We start from the raw sequence: 21,132 nt of genomic DNA, 5'->3' as shown, positions 1-21,132 counted from the left end.
CAGTCACTGGTGCCACGTTTGTGGTCTCTGTCATCTCAACGCGGATTGCCTAGAGGAAGACGCCAATCTCCGTACTACCGATGTCATTCACCCTCCTGCCGGTCATCCTCTCGGCACACGCCCCGATCACCTGCCTTGTGGGAGTGCTCCTCATTGTGTCCCTGGTTCCCTTGGCACCAGCACCAGTCCCCTCAATACAGGCACCAATCACCTTGTTCTGGGCACTGGTCTCTAACGGTAATGGTCAGCAAACAAACCCAGGCACTGACTGCCCCACCGTGGTCACCAGAAGGAGATTCCTCTAGCACAGAAGCCTAGTTCAGCCCCTTGCCTAGACTGCACTGGCACAAATGGGCACTTGAGGCCGGGTCAACATCAACAGCACCGACTTGGCAGCACGGCCAGTGGCCAGCGCAGAGGCCTTATTTGAGCATGTGGGTAGTGCTGCTTATGGCAATGCCTCCTTCACACCTCTCATCAGCCGCCACCTCGGACCAACAGCTAGTGGCACCAATAGCACTAGGCTCAGTGCAAGAGGCACTCTAGAGGTCAAGGCAGAGGGAACTTCACCCCGGGGGCCAGAAGTGCTCCTTTTGAGAGTGTGGTCAAGAGCGACACCCCAGTCATCTTCCAGGATCCACCCTACTCTTCAACCATCTTTGTCCCTCCTGTTCGGCGTGTTCCCAAGTCACCTCAGACTGTTGGGTGCTGGACACAGTGTCTCAACTTTACACCCTGCAGTTTATGGCTGCCCCTTCCTCCCACCCCCTCTCCCTCTTCAGGGACCCTTCTCACAATCAACTACTCTTTCAAGAGGTCAAAAACCTCCTGCGCATGGGGGCAGTGGAGGAGGTCCCTTGGCACATGGCAGGGAAAGGTTTCTGCTCCCGTTATTTCCAAATCACGAAAGCAAAGGGGGCCTCTGATCCGTTTTGAATGCTCAACGCCTCAGCAAGTCTCTCAAAAAGTTGAAATTTCACATCATCCCCTCCCTGGATCTGGGAGGCTGGTATGCTGCCCTCGACTTGAAGGATGCCTATTTCCATATCTCCATATTCCAAGGTCACAGGCATTTCCTCCATTTTATAGTAGGCAAATGCCATTTCCAATTTACTGTGCTCCCCTTTGGCCTCTCATCAGCCCCAAGGGTCTTCACGAAATGAATGGCGCCAGTTGCCGCTTACTCAGACATCGAGGGGTCCAGGTCTTCCCATATCTCAATAATTGGCTCATCAAGGGCAGGTCTCGGATCAAATGCAGAGAAGCTTCGATCTCATGCATTCCACCTGCCACTACGTGGGCCTGTTGATAAACAAGAAAAAATCCACATTAAGGCCAGTCCACTGCATTGAGTTCATAGGGGTGTTTCTCAACTCCATGCGAGCCAGGGCCTTCCTACCGGAGGGATGTTTTCAGGCCATGTCGGACCTGATCTCCCATGTGAAGAACCATCTGCTCATCCCGGTTCACACCTGCCTGCAGTCGCTGGGCCACATGGCCGCCTGTATATACATGGTTAGTTGTGCCCAGCTCCACCTCCAGCATCTGCAAACATGGCTGGCATTGGTTTACACCCCCAACAGACACGATCTAGACCGGGTAGTCATGATGCTGGATCACATCCTGTCATCCCTGGAGTGGTGGTTTAACCCTGGGACAGTTTTGGAGGGTGTTACCTTCGCAGCCTCAGCCCTGACCCTGGTCTCAGATGCTTCATACCTGGGCTGGGGAGCCTACCAGGGAGAGTTCAGCACTCAAGGCTGCTGGCTGAGAGACGATCTGGCCCTTCACATCAATGTCAGGGAGCTACGTGCTGTTCGCCTGGCCTGCCAAGTGTTCTTGCCCCACCTGATGGGCAAGGTGGTGCAGGGCCTCACGGACAGTACCACCGCAATGTATTACATCAATGGCAGGGCAGAGCCAAGTTGTTGACCCTTTGCCAAGAAGCTCTCAAGCTTTGGGACTTTTGTGTGCGGCATGCCATTCATCTGATAGCCGCGTACCTGCCCAGGACCAAGGATGTGCTAGCAGATCGCTTCAGCAGGACCGTCTCGTCTTGCCACAAGTGCTCGCTCCATCTGGAGGCAGCCAGTCTGATTTTCCAAAAGTGGGGAACTCCCCAGGCGGAGTCCCACCAGAACAGGAAATGCCATGTGTTCTGTTCGCTCTGGGGGACGGACAGGGGATCCCTGTCAGATGCTTTCCTGCTTCCATGGGCGGGAGCCCTGATGTACACCTTCCTGCTGGGCGGTTGAACCACAGAGTCCTCATGAAGCTCAAATGGGACAGGGCAAGGGTTATCCTGATAGCCCCCGAGTGGCCTCATCAGTACTGATTTGGCATGCTGCTAGACATTTCGGTAGCCACACCGCTGCAACTCCCTCTCTGGCCGGACCTGCTGTCCCAGAACCACGGCAGTCTCCTGCACCTAAACCTGGAGGTGTTGCACTTGACTGCATGGCTGAATGCAGAAGAGTGTGAATGTTCAACCCAGGTGCAATAGGTCTTGCTGGGTAGCAGAAAGCCCTCCACCAAAGCGACTTACTGGGAGAAGTGGAAAAGATTCATATGCTGGGCTTCGGATTGGTGCATCTAGGCAGAGCAGGCCTCGCTGCAGGTGATCCTTGATTATCTGCTCCTCAAACATCAGGGCTTGTTCCTGTGATCGATCAGGGTCCACCTGGTTGCTATTTCGGTTTTCCACACTTCCCTCCTCCTCGTTCCAAGGAAGATCGGTCTTCACACACGACATGGTGGCCCAGTTCTTGAAAGATCTGGAGCATCTTTACCCTCATGTCTGGGATCCTGTCCCTCCCTGGGATTTGAATTTTGTGCTGTCAAGGCTCATGGGGCCTCCCTTCGAACCTCTGGCTTCCTGCTCTCTTCTCCTTCTCTCCTGGAAGATTGCGTTCCTGGTGGTGGTTACATCCTCCTGCAGAGTGTCTGAGATAAGAGCGCTTACATCAGATCCACTCTATATGGTGTTCTACAAAGATAAAGTCCAGTTGCGGCTGCACTCAGCATTCCTGCCCCAGATAGTTTCCCAGTTTCATACTGGCCAAGATATTTTCTTTCTGAAGCCCCATAAATCTGAAGAGGAGTGCAGGTTACATGCCCTGGACATCCAGAGGGCGCTGGCCTTCTATGTCGATAAGACACAGCCGTTCTGTAAGTCAACACAGCTGCTCATTGCGGTGGCAGACAGGATGAAAGGTCACCCAGTGTCTGCTCAAAGCATTTCATCCTGGATCACAGCCTGCATCTGATACTGCTATGAGCTGGCGAGTGTGGCTATAGTCAAAGAGCACTCGACTAGAGCGCAAGCGTCATCAGCGGCTTTCTTAGCCTAGGTGCCGATCCAAGAGATCTGTAGAGCTGCTACCTGGTCATCTGTCCACACATTTACATCTCATTATGCACTGAGCCAGCAGGCCTGGGACGATGCTGGCTTCGGCAGGGCAGTGCTGCAAGACCATGAACTTTGAGCCCACCTCCATTGGCACTGCTTGTGAGTCACCTAGAATGGAATCGACATGAGCAAGCACTTGAAAAAGAAAAAATGGTTACCTACCTTTCATACCTGTTCTTCAAGATGTGTTGTTTATGTCCATTCTATTAGACACCCTCCTGCCCCTCTGTCGGAGTTGCCAGCAAAAAGGAACCGAGGCTGTACAGTCAGTGGCACCTGATATACCGGCACATGAGTGCAGCACTCAAAGGGGCGCCACTGCCAACCCTACAGATACTGCTAAGGCAAAAATCTCAGGTGACCACGCATGTCGGCACATGCACACCTAGAACGGAATGGACATGAGCAACACATCTCGAAGAACAACAGGAAAGATAGGTAACCAGTTTTGGGCGAGTATGATCTTGACCCAACACAGTAGCTGTTTCCTGTTGAATTAATGTATTCTTGCCTGGCAGGGTAGGGGAATAAAAAACGCAGACCCCTCTGTGATCCAAAAGGTTTCCAAGACCTTTAGCGACTTAGGAAAGAATTTTGAAGGGGCTGTGTGAATTGGACACTACCATAATGAATGCTGACAGAGAAGCCTCTCAACAGTCCCAAGTCAGCAACTAAAGTGAGGGTAGGGCCTATAGGAACAGCAACTGAAGGTTTGACCTGCAGAAGGATTACTTTAAAATAAGTATATTATAAAGTTAGGCCTAGTTCTTGTCTGTCCTACTTCTTGAGGCTATGCAGAGATTGCTTTGCCCGAGATTTATGGCAACTCCTCTAGTTTGTGATTTAAGATGAGGGAGATAGTCCCGCATAATGAGTTGTGGGAGGCAAGGAGCCAGTCAATACATGTGAATGGCCCAGCCCCCATTCATGTCTGGAATGGGAATTTCTTTGGGTCTGGGGCTGCAAATAAAGCAGCCCACTACTTAGTTGACTGATGTAACTTTCCATGGTTTGTGCACCCAGAAAGCAAAGACTTTTTCATTTACATTGGGCCACTTAATTGCAAATCCAGAGGGGTCCAGCTTCAGATCCACCAGAACTGATGCATTTTTGCTGCATAAATTGACAGGATGTAGAGACCACAGAAAGGGTCTTGCTGGTCTCTACACACTCCTGAGCTCTGTTTCTGAAGGTCTCCCTGTACCCTGCCATGTAGATCCTGCTACCATTTTGTGGATTATGTGCTTATTTTACCCATCAGCTAGTAATAATGTAACTGATGGCTAAAATAAGCACATCTTGTAAATATTTTCCTCTAAGTGGCCTGCAAAGGCCTTAGCCTAGTGATACTGCTTAGCAGAAATTGGGGATAATCTTGGAGTTCATGCTCTTGCTAAGCAGAAATTGGTACAGGACTTACTGATCTTAAAATACACACATGGATGGATATTATAATCTTTATATATAGAACCCTGCAAATCTGTGGACCGTTTTTGAGGACAGTGCAGTGGATGCAGATACAATAGCACAGGGCTCTATGGATCTGGAGTGAAGACAGAGATGCATTCACACCGGGCCAAGCCAAGCCCCAAACCACTTTGGAGGCACTTTGCCTCTTCCTAGCGCCCGCTGGGCGGCTTATAAAGCGCAGCCATTCCCCAGTCTCCATTCGCAGCAGCCGCAGCCACTTCCCCTCGGCTGGGGTTATGAAGCCAGGCAACATGTCAAGGAAAAGGAAATCCAATTTCTGACAGAGCCTGGAGTGCTTTAAATAGGATAAAAAGTCTGCCAACCAGGCTGGGAGCAGCAAGAAGGGAAGGGGGAGAATGGAGGAAAGTCGATGGCTGGCAGGGGATGGAGAGTCCATGAAGTGCCAAGGAGCCCAGCTGCCTGGCTGACGGCTCGGGAAGCAAAGGGATGAAAGTCAGTGAGCCCAAGGCGTAGGAAGCAGGAATGGGTGAGAAGTTCTGGGAGCCCATCCCTATCCTCTCAGGCCAGGTACCCGCAGGGAGGGCAGACCCATGTGTGTGGTGGGGGCTCTGAGCCTGGGCCCCATCCTGTCCCCTGAGGCAGCAGGCCCAGTACCTGGCAGGTACATGTTGAGCAGCAGCAGCTGGGCTCCGGTGCCATATCTCATGGCAGTGCCTGTCCTATGGTGTCTGGCTTGGGCAGCCTGAGGGGTGCAGCATGCTCGGGTCTGGCGGCCAGCAGCTAGAGCTGGGCATCAGGTCAGAATTGGGGCTGTCCAGCGGCTTGTCCCCCTCCTCCACACCACCCCTTCCCCCTAGTCCCTGCCCTTGTGTTGCCTCTTCCCTCCCCCACTCCCTTCTGCCCCTCCAGATGGCTTGCTGCCGCAGGTGTGGATAGAGGTAAAAGCTAGTAGATTGTGGGTTGATCCTGGCAGATGCGAATCCACATTTATATAATGTAAGAAGCTGCTTCTCTCCCTGGAAAACTGCTGCCAGTTTGGCAGTGGAAGGTGACCTAGAACAAAAATGGCCCAACAAGCTCACTTCCTGAGCACCTCAGCTATAAGAGAAATTGCTTAGAATAGTGGTTCCCAAACTTTGATATGTGGAGCCTTGCTGATGTATCTCAGTTCCAGCTGTAGTTACATTAAAATAATCATTCTAATAGAAACAAGCTTTAATGACTAGGGATCCAATGTATGCGGTGTACATCATCTTGCATGGGTGATATGTGGCAAGGGTACAAGTACACTTTTTCTAATTGGAGATATACCTATCTCCTTGAACTGGAAGGGACCTTGAAAGGTCAAGTCCAGACTCCTGTTTTCACTAGCAGGACCAAGTACTGATTTTTGCCCCAGATCCCTAAGTGGCCCCTTCAAGGATTGAACTCACAACCCTGTGTTTAGCAGGCCAATGCTGAAACCACTGAGCTATCCCTCTCCCCACTCCAACCTTTAAATTGGTGGAAAGGAATATGGTAATTTTCTCCTCTTTTAATCATACTGGCCTTTAAAGATCCCATGGTACTTCATGCAAGTGTAAAGGAATTGACCCTGCTACCTTGGCCAAATTCCAACTTGAGTAATTACCATTTGCAGGAATTTCAGTTGGCTACTACATTCAGTTCCCTTCCTAAACTATTGCTGTGCATTGTTAAACAGCTGCTTTCTTCTACCCCTGGGTTTTCTTCATTCCAAAAGGAGATGATGCCTGTATTTTGTTTATGAATCACTCTGGGCCAAAAAAGTACTTGATTCATGTAAGTTGTTTCCTTCAGCTGCCTTTCAAAAGCACCAGTATTATTAAAAATGTGAACTGATGACTGAGGCAGAGCTGAATTCTTAACTTAACCTACAGTGGAAAATGAAGGATTCTCTCTCACCTGTTATTTTCAATTAGTTTATGCAGAAAAAATAAATTTACATGCTACTGTCAGTTGCTGGCCTGTGCTTTAATGTTGGTTGTATTTTACTTTGTTATTCTGTAGTAGAGATGATGGATTTAGTTTTTAAATTTACGCAGAATTACTTTTGAGATGGCACATATTGATCAAGAATGGTTTGGATATAAACATTTAGGGGACAAAGGGATATATATACAGATTTTTAGAGTCTATTGTCCTCATTGCAGTCAACATGAAATTTAAACCACCTTAACCAGAGCAGAAATAAATGTCACTTCATTTGCTTATTTGGCAGTTTGCTTTTTAAATGCCTTTGTAAAGAGATTTCCCTGGACTTTACTTAAATTATTTTTATTGTTTACAGCTAACCATGTGCTAAAGTTTGGAACACTTGTCAGCACTTCAAATACCTATGACGACTCTGAAGTTGTGACCATAGAAACAGATAAACCGTTGCTGTGGACAATGGGTATCAAAAATAAGCAAAATGCTTAAGATGATAACTGCCTTTCTTTCAGCTGACCAAAGACTTTCAACTTATTGGAAAATTTCACTCATTAACAGAAACAGAATTACTGTGCCAGCAGTAAAAAAAAAACAAACAAATTTTTGGAGGAGCAGAGGGAAAGGAAAGACAATGGAGATCAACTGGTCAAGCAAAAAATCTTTAGGCGGATAGTGACAAAACAGAATATCTCCTTCTAGTTCCATGTGTAGGACACATGCACTTCCTAAACCAGCAGCACGGAAGGGACTAATGGGCATAGACTGACCTACTTTACTCCATGCAGGAGTATGTACATATTAGGTTTTAATATTACTGTTAAATCAGTGGTTGAAGAATCTGTTCCCAAGTCAAATTTTAAATGATGTATTATGTATGTTCTTGTTTTGTATAAGAAAACCTTTTGCTGTTTAATGTGACTAGAACAGGCTGATCTTCTACCCTGCTGTTTAGTAACATAACTCAAGTGAAGTAGACGTAAAAGCTAATTGCAAATTTTAAAGAAAAACAGCAATACCCCTGCAGTGAAGTTTAGAATAGAAGGCTGAGTATTTCTTTTAATGCTGCTCTCTGTGCTGCCATTTTACTTCTACTTTCCAGCATCAAGTACTATTTACAAACTTCTAATTAACAGAAGGTAAGCAGCATTAAACTAATAAAGTGATAGTTAGTGTGCAAGCTTTTATAGATTAAGTTTAGATTTGTCACAACTGTATGAGCTTTGTATACAGAAGTTCATGCAAGTTCTTTAAACAACCGGATAAAGTTGCATTTTAATTTGTAACATTTGAACAGACTGCTGTGATAACCAAACTGCTATATTTTCTTGTAGAGTTCGTTAGCGTAAGGTGGCACAGAACGCCCACGTCATTGAATAGATGCTAAACACTAACAAATTTAGTGCTAATGTTGGTGTCAAGCTGCACCATCTTGAAAAGCACTGTAGACACATCAGTGGAATCCAAAACTGTTTGGTAAGGAAGGGCAAGGGCCTGCAGCTGATAATGTGATCTGTAAGTATGTATTTCAGTTGTTGCCTCTTAAAGAGATGGTGTTTAGAACAAGATCTGGGAAAACTACCCTACTTTTTATAGGTAAAACCAAAGGTTACTTCAGCTCAAAGACTAGAGTGAAGTCTTTTCAGCTTGCTTTATGCTTCTGACAGCACTTTATAAAGGCACATTCCTTTTTGTAAGGGTCTCCCTCCCCCAGTTACAAGACACAATATAGGAAAATGGCAGTAGGTTAGTGTTTAATATGAATGGATTTAGAATTTTGGTTTTAGTACCATCTAATGCTGGGCCAAAATATGTAAAGAATTATTCTACTGCTGAAAGCAAGAAAGAAAGAAAGGCAGTTCACTCACTTTACCTCATCTCATACAATAAGCAGCACACAGTGACAAGTTATTTATTTACTGAACCAAGAGAGTTCAAAGAGTCAGTAAAACAAAATGAGACTAACTCAGATGGCAAGTTTCTTTTAAATCTTAACCTGGTTTATAGCAGTAAGTAAACAAGATACAGATTTATGAAATATTAATAAACAAACCCCCACCCCATGCCCATTGTCCATCACTCCAAACTTCAGGTAATAGATCTTCTTGATGAGTGTTCAACCACCACTGTAGAACAAGAGAGTTTGATCAGTTTCAAGTAAGACTGCTATCTTAAATTATATCATCCCATTCTAACTGGAACTAAATCCCCACTATGCCTTAAAAACAGCACAGACATTACATGGTTCCTTAGTCTCATCTGTGCTCTGAGAGAGTTTTCTTAATTTGAGCATTATGCCACTCTTGCTCCCAAAGGGGCAGGAAACATGTCAGAGGATTACAGTCACCCTCTTTTCTTTGATTAGATGGGAGAGGGGTCCTGGAACTTTTGTTGTAATATGCATCCCTACTAGGGAAATGGTTGAGAATAACTTTGCCAAAATGACTGCTTTTTTAACCAATTAAGAAGTCTTAATTGAAGTGTTTGAAACCTTCACTATCCGTGATTTTTGTAGTGCTACTTACCAGATTGATTTAAGCTTCAATGTTCATATGCAAAAGCTTACTGCATAAATTGTGGTATATTGTACAAAAGTTATGTAATATTGGAAACACTGCTTTATTTTAATAAACGTATTTTGTACTATTATTTATTAGCTTTGTTGGGTGTTTTCTTCCAATACAATCTCAAAACATTAACTTCTCAAAACTATATGCCTCATTTATACTACATTCTCTGCAAGTGTTCAAGTCACTTGGTGAAATTTCTAATTAAAAATTAAGTGGAAAGTTGAGAATGCAAAATCTAAACAAACTACTGTACTGCCTAAACCTGCAACGAGTAATTACTCCTGGGGCAATTGTGCACCAAAAAAATTCTGCATATTGATATTGTTTTATTTGACAAATAAAGCATTCCAGTTTCAATTATTTTGGTAATTTATTTCAGAATACCTGTCGACAACACATATAACTAAAAAGATTCTCCCAGGAGTTAAAGAAACCCTCTAATGACCCAGTTCCCACTGAGGAGTGTTGGATTGGGCTATGTGGGGTCCCCAGATCCCAGACACCTGCGCTCCCCTCCGGAACACATACACTCCTCCTCCCAGAGCCCAGCTGCATGCACCACCAATTTCTTTACTGTCCCGCAAGGGGACATGGTGTGGTGCGACCCTGCTCTTCCTCACCCTATGCCAGAGCTGAGTTTCCCAGGCCCTCTCCTGTCTCCAGGAGAATAAGGCTCAAGCTGGGCAGCCACAACGTGCAGCCTCTATCCCCACTGGGCTGGGCACACCACTCACTGTAAACTGTGCTCTGCTAAGTCCAGCAGCCCCTAGTGGCGGCCAGCAGCTCTGTGGCCCAATTCCACAGGGGAAACATGGAATTCTGCATAAATTCTGCATTGCACAGTGGTAAAGAATTCCCCCAGGAGTATTTAAACATTGTGGGCCACCTTCTCTCATCTACAAGTGCAATGAATAGCACTAAAATTTTGCAGTATATTATTTAGTAAACAAAAGTTGAAGCACTAATATATCTGAAGCAAAACTGATTTACTGAAAACTCCTGAATGTTTGCAAGATATAGATGAAGGTTGCTGAAGTGCTCACTATACTGTACTATAGTGATGGGGGCCACATAAGTACTTGGATAAATGAATACCAAAACGGCCTTATGATTGTGTTCATTGAAATATTAAGCTTAGTTATCAATACAACTCTGAACACTTTGTTATTCATGTTCTGATACTGGCATTACCATTTTATCAGATTTACTTACACAATGATGTTGTTGATAGGGATATGGATCAATTTCACAAAGAAACCAATAAATCCCATTATCGCAAAACCTATTGCTGTTGCCATGGCAATCTTCTGGAATTCTGCAATTTAAGAAGTTATAGGTTTTAGTCCTGTAAATTTAAATCTACCACTTAAAATGCAGTAGATTAGGTTACTACAATGACCATGGAGAGATTTGTGCCTTTGAAAGTTTCTCCCAACGTTAAGATAAAAGGCGCTTTAGAAGTGCCTTTTAGATGGTAAATGCCCAGAGACAGACACCGTTATTTCATTTCTAAAAATAACCCAAGTTTTAGAAATACTAGGTTTCCAGGGATTAATACTTGTAGGATTATGAAATACAGAATCACACATTACTTAAAGCCAGATTAGCTAACTTAAACTTTTAAGTCAGACAATATTGTAAACAAAGTACTAAAGTATTCAATTTCCAAAAGAAAGCAAGTAAAATCAAGTTAGTGACACTGCACAAGATTAATCTGATCTAACTAAACATCAGGATGTGAAGCGTCCATAGAAGCCATTATCAAAAGGATTCTGAAATTAAGCAATTTACATTTGAGAACACTTCAGCTGTGTAGACTGCTTCAGAAACTCACTACCATACTGCTATCACAAGTTTGACTTCAGCAAGATGTATACCAGAAAAAAGAAAAAAAAAAAACTTTCAAATTGGTTGTTACACACAGAATTAAGTGCATTTCATGATTTTTCAGACAAAACTGTGCAAAACAGGTTGTTTGCTACACAAGTGCAAAATTGAGAATCAGTCAACATGAAAAATGAATAGACATCAGTATGCCTATAAACACATGAACTTCCTGTTTTTTGCGTTCAGACAATATCATAAGATAGAAAATTAAAGTGAAATGAGCATTACGGCCCTAGGGTATTTTTCCCTTTAATCTTCCTTCTTGCATACTTTACCTTTTCTGTCTGGCTTAGTACATCTTTTAACAAGCCTGATGGAATCTTTTACAAATTGACGGCTGGGCTCAACAAATTGCATTACTTGATCCATGACTGCCTGCAAGAGCAAGGTCAATTTTAATACACAGATTGTTTCAAGAATCATTTTGAAAAATCATTTCACATCTTACATAAAGAGGCAAATCCTCCCTTTGCCCTTCTGCTGGTCTTATTTAATGTACATTAAAGTGTTAACATTTTCACATTCAGTCTTTAATCACATACAATGTCAGGATTCTAGGTTTTTTTTAAGTCTACAAAGCTGTTAAAAATCCATAGTTTGTTGCAATGTATTTTGTACCCAGGAGATGGAGCCACACCCGTTAGCACAGTCAAGTAATCAATCCAAAGAACCATGAACTTTGACTTCCAATTTTTACATCCTTTGAGGCTTATTGATGTTCCCATTCTCCTGCATAGTGTTCCTCCATTTGTGTCTTCATTATTCCTTCTATATTTACCAGTTTATACATTCTGAATCTAACTGGCGTACTGATATACTATCACATTATAGTTTTCATCTATAAGTTGCGTGAATAGTCTTCCAGGAGGTGTGTTTTTGTTTTAACTACAACCAGAACAACAAACAGTAAACATTTGAGTGTGTCATGATCTAAATTAGGGCTGTCACATGATTAAAAAAGTAATCGTGTCGTTAAACAACAGAATACCATTTATTTAGTATTTTTGGTTGTTTTCTACATTTTCAAGTATATTGATTTCAATTACAACACAGAATGCAAAGTGATCAATTTATTTTTTTTTTATTACAAGTACACCTCTACCCCGATATAACACGGTAAAGCAGTGCTTGGGGGGGGGGGGGGGAGAGGCTGCGCACTCCGGCAGATCAAAGCAAGTTCGATATAACGCAGTTTCACCTATAACGTGGTAAGATTTTTTGGCTCCTGAGGACAGCGTTATATCGGGGTAGAGGTGTAGCTGCACTATAAAAAGCATCAGCATTTTTCAATTCACCTAATACAAGTACTGTAGTGCAATCTCTTTATCATGAAAGTTGAACTTACAAATATAGGATTATGTACAAAAATTGCATTCAAAAATAAAACAATGTAAAACTTTAGAGCCTACAAGTCCACATGTAGCCAGCATCACAAGATATTTACGTGCCAGATGCGCTGAAGATTCATATGTCCCTTCATGTTTCAACCACCATTCCAGAGGACATGCGTCCATGCTGATGATGGGATCTGCTTGATTACTGTCCAAAGTAGAGCAGACCAACACATATTCATTTTCATCATCATGAGTCAGATGCCACCAGCAGATGGTTTATTTTCTTTTTTGGTGGTTCAGGTTCTGCAGATTCCTCAGTGGAGTGTTGCTCTTTTTAAGACTTCTGAAAGCATGCTCCACACCTCATCCCTCTCAAATTTTGGATGGCATTTCACCTTCTTAAACCTTAGGTCAAGTACTGTAGGTATTTTTAGAAATTTCACATTGGTACCTTTCTTTGCGTTTTGTCAAATCCGCTGTGAAAACATTCTTTAAAAGAACAACATGTGCTTGGTCATCATCCGAGACTACTATAACATGAAATTTGGGTAACACAGAACAGGAGACATACAATTCTCCCCTAAGGAGTTCAGTCACAAATTTAATTAATGCATATTTTTTTGTAAACGAGCATCATCAGCATAGAAGCATGTCCTCTGAAATGGTGGCCAAAGCATGAAGGGGCATATGAATGTTTAGCATATCTGACACGTAAATACCTTGCAGTGCCGGCTACAAAAGTGCCATGCAAATGCCTGTTCTCACTTTCAGGTGACATAAATAAGAAGGCGGAGGCAGTATCCCCGTAAATGTAAACAAACTTCTTTGTCTTAACAATTGACTGAACAAGAAGTAGGACAGAGGGGATTTGTAGGTTCTAAAGTTTTACATTGTTTGCTTTTTGAGTGAGTTATGTAACACAAAAGTCTACATTTGTAAGTTACACTTTCACAATAAATAGACTGCACTAAATACTTGTATCAGGTGAATTGAAAAATATTATTTCTTTTTATCTTTTACAGTACAAATATTTAATAAAAATATAAAGTGAGCACTGTACACTTTGTATTCTGTAATGTATTAGAAAAATATATTTAAAAAATAGAAAAACATTGAAATTTATTAAATATTTGGATTTGTATTGTTTAACAGTGCTATTAATTTTTCTGAGTTAATTGCATGAGTTAATTGCAATTAATCAAAATCCTAGATAGCAAAGGAGGTTTTAGTACCCACAAAGGGCAAGATCCAACTGCCATGTGATACCTTTCAAATATCTTCAAGCAGTGAAGAGTTCTATGGCACCTTATAGACTAACAGAAGTATTGGAGCATGAGCTTTGGTGGGTGAATACCCACTTCATCGGATGCATTCACCCACGAAAGCTGATGCTCCAATACGTCTGTTAGTCTATAAGGTGCCACAGGACTCTCTGCTGCTTTTACAGATCCAAACTAACACCGCTACCCCTCGGATACTAAATATCTTCAAGTTATCAGTTAAAACCTATTCCTTTGCAAAAATTTAACTTGCAAGAGGGGTGCAATGAGTTACAAATCTACTACGTTTTACAGTTTTGTTCGCACATCTGCTTGAATGAAATACAAATCAGAAGTTTCTTTAGTAAGGCAAACCATCCTACAATAGCAGGGGGCAGGCAGTTCGGCGACACGCTGCTGTCAGCTGCAATTATTAAGCATGCAGAGACGTGAAACTAGTGCCCTTTTCCTCGTGGAATCAGATGGCCCAACATTTGATGTAGTCACACTACCTTTTAGGATTTGTATCACCACACCCCCTAGGAGCCGTGGTCAGGGAGCAGGACCCTGCTGTGATTCACTGCTGGCTTCTCCCTGAAGAAGAGCAATGACTCGTCAAGCTCTCCCCCGGGGGTGGGGGGATAGTGGAGCTGGCAGAGGGAATGGGGGAGGGGCTGGTTTATGGCCGGGATTTCGCGGACCAGCCGTAGCCGAAGCTTTCGCCGGACTCACGTTCTCGTTTCCCTTGACACCCGCTCCACGTACGGAGCGGAGCGGCCTCGGGCCCGGGGGGAGGGGAGACGGGCTGGCTGCGTGCGGGCTCCAGGCGGGCCCCAGCCCTCGGACACGAGCTCACGGAGCCCCGGGCCCGCCAGCCCGTTACAGCCCCAGCGGCGCATCCAGGGCCCGGGGGAATGACGGCGCCCCCCGCTCACCGCCCCCCTCAGAGCTACCGGGGGGGAGGGGGGAGCCCAGCGCGCTGCCCTGGGGCCTGGCGGGGGCCCCGCCCGCTCCCCCACTGGAGGAGCCGCTACCGCTCTCACCTGAGGCTCCGGGGCCGAACGAACCGCTCGCGCTAAGGACACGTAGCAACTGCCCAAGTCGCGGCGAGGAACCGGAACCGGAACGAGAAACTACGTCGGCACTTCCGCCCCCGACGCTACGCCCCCCTCTCCAGGCCGTCGTCCCCTGCTCCCGGCCGGGATGTTGGCAGGCCCGGCCCCTCTCTGACGCATGCGCTCTGAGGCAATGCGGCAGGCCACGCCCACTCCCGCGCGGGTAGGGAGAGGATGGGTGTTGCAAGCTGCGCGTGCGCAGGTGCGGAGAGTTACGTGTTTAAGAAGGGAAGGGTGGGGGGTGGAATGTTGATGTGGACGCGTCACGTACATTTGTCGCTGCTGTGTGTAGCTTCCAATGCGCTCGGTCTGTCCCCCGCCCTGTGGTGCTGCGCTCTCCAGTGGGTCCTTATCGTGGGAGGGGGCTTAGGGGTAGTAACAGCTCCCGCTCTCGTTTCTACACAGCGGTTGCGTTGGCATAATGCAGCGTCCCATAGTAGTAGCAACACTGTGGTGAGCCACTATGTTAATTGTATTGCAGGAGGGACTGTGAGCCCCATTCAGATAAGAGCCTCCCTCCACTGTGCAAGGTGCTATACAAATGCAGAACAAAAAGATGGGCTCTGCTTCCTTCTCTGCATAGGAACCCAATGCACTCTTGCAGGCATTACCCAGCTGGGGAGCCTCTGGGCTACAGTTTCCCATGGTGGGCCCTTCCCAACAGACAGTACAGTGAGAGGGGAGTCATATAGACAGCTCAGCATTGTGGACGTGGGAATGGGCAGGCAGCCAGTGGGACAGTGGCTGTTATTTTCCTTGTTTTGATGTGTAAGGGATTTCTGCTATTTTCAAATAACATGCAAACCCAGGGGCAGGTGTTTTTTTTTATTTGTTGGCAACAGAAAATCCTATGCCCCAATAGAGCTCAAATGTTCACATCCAGGTACCTGAACTTAGGCTTCAAAATTTGTTTTAGGCACCTTCACAGAAATGGACAGAATTTTCAAAAGTGCTGCGCATCCCTGGCTTCCATTGGCTTCAGTGTGATTTTGAGGGAGAAGTGTGAGTGGGCTCAGCACGCTAAAATGAGGCCTCTTTTATTCAGCTGTCCAAATACGTATGTAGGAGCCTAACTTCAGACACCTAGGAGACAAAAGCCCACAGGTAAGTCAAACACATGGCAACCTGAGAGAAGGGTTAGACTGGGGGGTGGGGGGGCTGGAGAAAGAATGTGCACTTATAGCAGGGACAGAGGGGAGACAAGAGGAAACATAGTGGGGAAATGAAATCATTATCGTAAGTGTGTATACTAAAGCAAGAAATATGGGGAATAAACAGGAAGAACTAGAACACAACTATAACATAGTTGGCCTCACAGAGGTCATCCACATCTAGCTCAGTGGTTTGAGCATTGGCCTGCTATAAACCCAGGGTTGTGAGTTCAATCCTTGAGAGGGCCATTTAGGGAACTGGGGTAAAAATCTGTCTGGGGATTGGTCCCCCTTTGAGCAGGGGATTGGACTAGATGATCTTCTGGGGTCCCTTCCAACCCTGATATTCCCTAGCCTCTGTTCATCAGAGGATGGAGATGGCTAGCAGGAGAGAGATCACTTGATCATTGCCTGTTAGCTTGGCTCCCTCTGGGGCACCTGGCCTTGGCCACTGTCGGTAGACAGATACTGGGCTAGATGGACCTTTGGTCTGACCTGGTATGGCCGTTTAAAAGGGAACTGGCTAAATTCATGGTGGCAAGTCCATAAATGGTGATTAGCCAGGAAGGGTAAAAAATAGTGTCCCTAACCTCTGTTCATCAGAGGATGGAGATGGATGACAGGAGAGAGATCACTTAGAGACTTGGGATAATACACAACTGGAATATTGGTGTAGAAAGGTACAGCTTGCTGAGGAAGGACAGGCAGGGAAGAGTTGATGCCTTGAATATCAAAGATGTATACACACTTGGACTGGGATTGAGATGGAAATGGGATACAAACTTGTTGAAAGTCTCTGGGTAAAAAAAGGGTAAAAAAACAAGGGTGATATCCTGCAAGTTCCTGGAATGCATTAGAGACCATTTTTTATTTCAGAAAGTGGAGAAAGCTACTAGGAGAGAGGCTGTTTTAGATTTGATTTTGACAAACAGGGAGGAACTGGATGAGCATTTAAAAGTGGAAGGCAGCTGAGGTGAAAGTTAGCATGAAGTGACGAGTTCATGATTCTAAGGAATGGTAGGAGGGAAAACAGCAGAATAAAGATAACGGATTTCAAGAAGACATATTTTAGCAAACTCAGGGAGTTGGTAGGTACAATCCCATGGGAAGCAAGACTGAGGGGAAAAACAGTTCAAGAGAAGGTTTTTCAAAGAGACATTATTAAAGGCACAAGACCAAACTATCCCATTGCATGAGAGAGAGGAAGTACTGTATAGCAAAAGGTCATCTTGGCTTAACCAGGAGATCTTCAATGATCTGAAACTCAAGAGTCCTACAAAAAGTGGAAACTAGGTCGAATTATGAAGGATAAATACAAACATCCTGGAATATAAACAGCACAGGCATGTAGGGACAAAATTAGAAGGGCCAAAGCACAAAATGAAATTAAACTAGCTAGAGACAAAGGGAAGCAAGAAAACATCCTACAAATACATTAGAAGCAGGAGGAAGGACAAGGAAGTCCCGTTACTCAATGATGGGGGAAAGACAATAACAGAAAATGTGGAAATGGAAGAAGTGCTAAATGACTTTTTTGTTTCAGTTTTCACCAAGAAAGTTAGTAGTAATCAGACATGTAACATACTGAACGCCAGTGAAAATGTGTAGGATCTGAGGCTCAAATAGGGAAAGAACAAGTTCAAAATTATGTTAGACAAATTGGATGTCTTCAAGTTCACAGCGCCTGATGAAATACTCAAATACTTAAGGCGCTGTCTGAGGAGATATGAGCCACTAGCGATAATCGTTGAAAACTCATGGAAGACGGGAGAGATTCCAGAGGACTTTAAGAGGGCAAATATAGTGCCAATCTATAAAAAATGGGAATAAAGGCAACCCGGGGAATTACAGATCAGTCAGCTTAATTTCAGTGCCTGGAAAGATAATGGAACAAATAATCAATTTGCAAATACCTAGAAGATAATAAGGTGATAAGTAACAGTCAACATGTCAGGCCAACCTGTTACCAGATGTTGTGTAGTAACAGATTAGATGGGCTCATAACAGTTCTAATTTAGTTGCTTAGCAGGACTGCCCCCCCTCTCCTCCCGCCTGCCCCTATAGACAGAGCTTGAGGGATAAAAGATCCTATCATCTGGTGTTGTTTAAAATAGGGACATAATGATAAGGGTGCAAAGCAGGTAAGTAATTTATTCAAGGGTAAGATACAGTAATGGGAGAGGGGAAAGCAATGTATGTAAAACAGAACAAACTGTATATATAACACCAATTACCTTAACAGACTACAGGCCTATTAATAACGATTAATGTTACTTTCAGATGGATGACACCGAGACACAAAACAGATGGCTTGTCAACTCAGTCTTCCTCAGCTTCAGCGGGATAGATCTAGACCTTCTACTGTGATGCTGGAATCTCACAGGAGGAACTCAGATCAGACATGATACTCAGGTAAACTCTGACTCCTGGGAGATGTTGATCTTGCCTCTCAAAGACCACACAGATAGAATGGACACGGGCTGCACTGGGTTTCTATATATCCTTCTGTCTCTGGGCAGGTTAGTTAGGGTCAAGTAGTACTTTTTCACCTTTTAGGTTGCTAGGTAGAGTAAGTCTGTGCTGCAACCAATCAGGGAATTACGCCTCGGAAAGGGTGCCAAACTAACTGGGGAAGAAGGACACAAATATGGAGTTCCAACTACAACTTATGAAATTCAAGATGGCCGATTTCAATAAAATCTCAAAATAACATATACAAACAGTTCTAATAGTACGTAAAACAAATATAGCTTTCTTTGACAGGGTAACAAGCCTTGTGAATAGCGGGGAAGCGGTAGATGTGGTATATATTGACTTTAGTAAGACATTTGCCCTCTGAGGATTGGACAAGAAGCAATAGGCTTAAATTGCAGCAAGGGAGGTTTAGGTTGGACATTAGGAAAAACATCTTAACTGTCAAGGTAGTTAAGCACTGGAATAATTTCCTAAGGTGGTCATGGATCTCCATCCTTTGAGGTTTTTTAAGAACAAGTTAGATAAATACCTATCAGGAATGGTCTAGTAACTAGACTCAAGTTATTACTTAGTCCTGCCTGAAATGCAAGGGACTGGACTAGATGTCCTGTCGAAGTCCCTTCCAGTCTTACACTTCTATGATTCATAAGTATTGCCAACCCCAGACATTCAAAATTCAGTAATTGGGACTACCAAAATCATAGCTAAAAATTCATGAGATTTTAAGAAAATTATATGGAACCTTTTCTTACTGCCTTCTGGTTTTTGAGCTTTAGAGAACTGTGCTCACTTTTCTACTTTCCATCCTTTTCCTTCCTTCCCCTTCATTGCCCAAAAACATGCTCCCTCCACCACTCTTCCTAACCTCCTGTGCTTTCCTACAGTCTTGTTTTGCCACTGCACTGATGCAGAGGAGATGGAAGAAGTACAGAGGACAGCAGACAGGTTGGTAGCTAGATGCATGTGGTGATGGCGTGGCTAAGTTGTCTATAAGCTTGCCCCTCAGAACACTGCCCGGAGTCAGATGAGGTCTAGTGTCTGACTCCCTGTGGGCAAAGAGGGGTGACTCAAAGTCTCATCTGGATGATGGAGATTACAGAGAGCTTTGGGGAGGAATTGTCCTTGAGGTGCATATTTCTTCAGTCTTTATGCTGGAAATTTGCACCGAGAAAATTGTCTAGAGTTGCGGGGGGCGAATTGGGGGGACGTTTGTAAACTTAGATAAAATACTGGGTTTTTAAAACCAGTCAGGCCCTGGGAAGTGGGTCATTCTTGATTTTCAGGGACATGTAACTAAACTACTCAAGAAGCCATTTAGTTTCAGAGTAGGAGTGAATGGCATGCTTGTAGCAGAGGAACAAAATGTCTTCTGCAGTGATGTGTTTGCAGTCTGTGTTCATGCCATGAATAAATCTGTTTTCGAAGTCTTTGATTTTACCCTTGAACATCTGAAATCATTATGTGCAATTATGGGTTATACCATGTCACCTTCTAAAATCAAGGTCCTAAGTTCTTACAGGGCAGAATAGATGAACAGTGATTTGCTGCAAGTCACTTAACTTCTTTAATTTCTGTAAAATGGAAACGGTAAAACCGATGATAGTGATGTATGGATGGAAAGAACATAAAGCTGTTAAGGGTTCTGAATACTTATTATCTTTGTTTCTGCTCTCTCAGCTTTGTAGAATACCATCTCTTTGGTATTGAGAAGTTCCATAAATTCAGACCTGGATCCTGCAATGTGTTCAGTGCATTCTCTTGGAAGTGCATTCACCTCCTATTGATTCAGTGTTGTGGGTTCTCTGCACCTCAAAGTGGGAGGTCTCAAGTTTTGTATTACAAAGACCATTTTGGTTTGGAAAACATTTTTGGTCTGGCACAATAATTTAGTTTTATTTTATGTGTACTTATCTTGTGAGATTTTATCTGCTTAGCTCACTGATTCACTCTTTTATAGATTTGATTCTGCTGTTGTTTCACAGCCTGGAAACATTATAAAATGAATTGTATTATTGGCCACCTGTATTTCTTTTTCTTTGTTCAACTTACCTGTACAGACAGAAAAAACAAAAATCTTAATATACCTCATCCCAGTTACCTAGGTCTCCAGGCTGAATTTCTATACCATGTCTTACTTGGAGCAAGAGCTATTGAGGTGCTGACTCAGGAAAGCAGCTTGTATTTAGGAAGGGCACACAAGCACCTGCTTAAGGCCCCTTTAAATTAGTGAGGCTTATGCATGTACATAACTTTAAGCACATGCTTAAATGCCCTTCATGAACAGAGATTCTCTCCTGAATCAGGACCCTTGTGTGGAATGCAGCAATCTGCCTTTTGAATGGGGTAGATCTCTGTCAGCTTGCACAGGCTATCTATTCAGGTCCAGGTCAGGGGAAGCAATGCGGTCCAGTGGACAGAGCACTAGATTTGGAGTTAGAAAGTCTGGATTCCAAGTGCTCTCTCTCCTCCTTCCATCCACTTTCATGAATATTTCCACGGACAGTCCCTTGTCCTTGACCAGTTATTCCATGAATTAAGCTTTAAGGTCTTCAGG

General features: G+C 44.1%; 2 protein-coding genes across 2 annotated transcripts in view; one reads left to right on the top strand and one right to left on the bottom strand.

The window, feature by feature from the left end:
- TPK1 (thiamin pyrophosphokinase 1) overlaps positions 1–7,469 on the top strand; it is a 497,034-nt gene extending 489,565 nt beyond the window's left edge. The window contains exon 9 of the mRNA XM_050937807.1: positions 7,149–7,469. Within this exon, the coding sequence (XP_050793764.1) occupies positions 7,149–7,279 (131 nt within the window). The 3' untranslated portion in view covers positions 7,280–7,469. The remainder of the gene's footprint in view (positions 1–7,148) is intronic.
- A 1,216-nt stretch (positions 7,470–8,685) lies between these two features.
- On the bottom strand, positions 8,686–15,040 carry SEC61G (SEC61 translocon subunit gamma). Its single transcript, XM_050937851.1, has 4 exons — positions 14,881–15,040; positions 11,520–11,619; positions 10,570–10,672; positions 8,686–8,913 (listed from the first exon to the last, which is right to left on the bottom strand). Exons 2-4 carry the CDS (start codon positions 11,611–11,613, stop codon positions 8,904–8,906), a joined length of 207 nt encoding a protein of 68 aa, XP_050793808.1. The 5' UTR covers positions 11,614–11,619; positions 14,881–15,040; the 3' UTR covers positions 8,686–8,903.
- Positions 15,041–21,132: the final 6,092 nt, after the last annotated feature.

The sequence above is a fragment of the Gopherus flavomarginatus genome, chromosome 2, assembly GCF_025201925.1.
Source record: "Gopherus flavomarginatus isolate rGopFla2 chromosome 2, rGopFla2.mat.asm, whole genome shotgun sequence".
Lineage (NCBI taxonomy): Eukaryota > Metazoa > Chordata > Testudines > Testudinidae > Gopherus > Gopherus flavomarginatus.
The sequence above is the reverse complement of the archived record's forward strand: the minus strand, read 5'-3'. Positions and strand labels throughout refer to the sequence as shown.

Bases quoted from the DNA above. Each gene is read 5' to 3' on its own strand.
- SEC61G (XM_050937851.1), bottom strand. From the start codon at position 11,613: ATGGATCAAGTAATGCAATTTGTTGAGCCCAGCCGTCAATTTGTAAAA. The intron at 10,673-11,519 runs GTAAAGTATGCA...CTTAAATTGCAG, and splicing joins TACTAAGCCAGACAGAAAAG to AATTCCAGAAGATTGCCATG.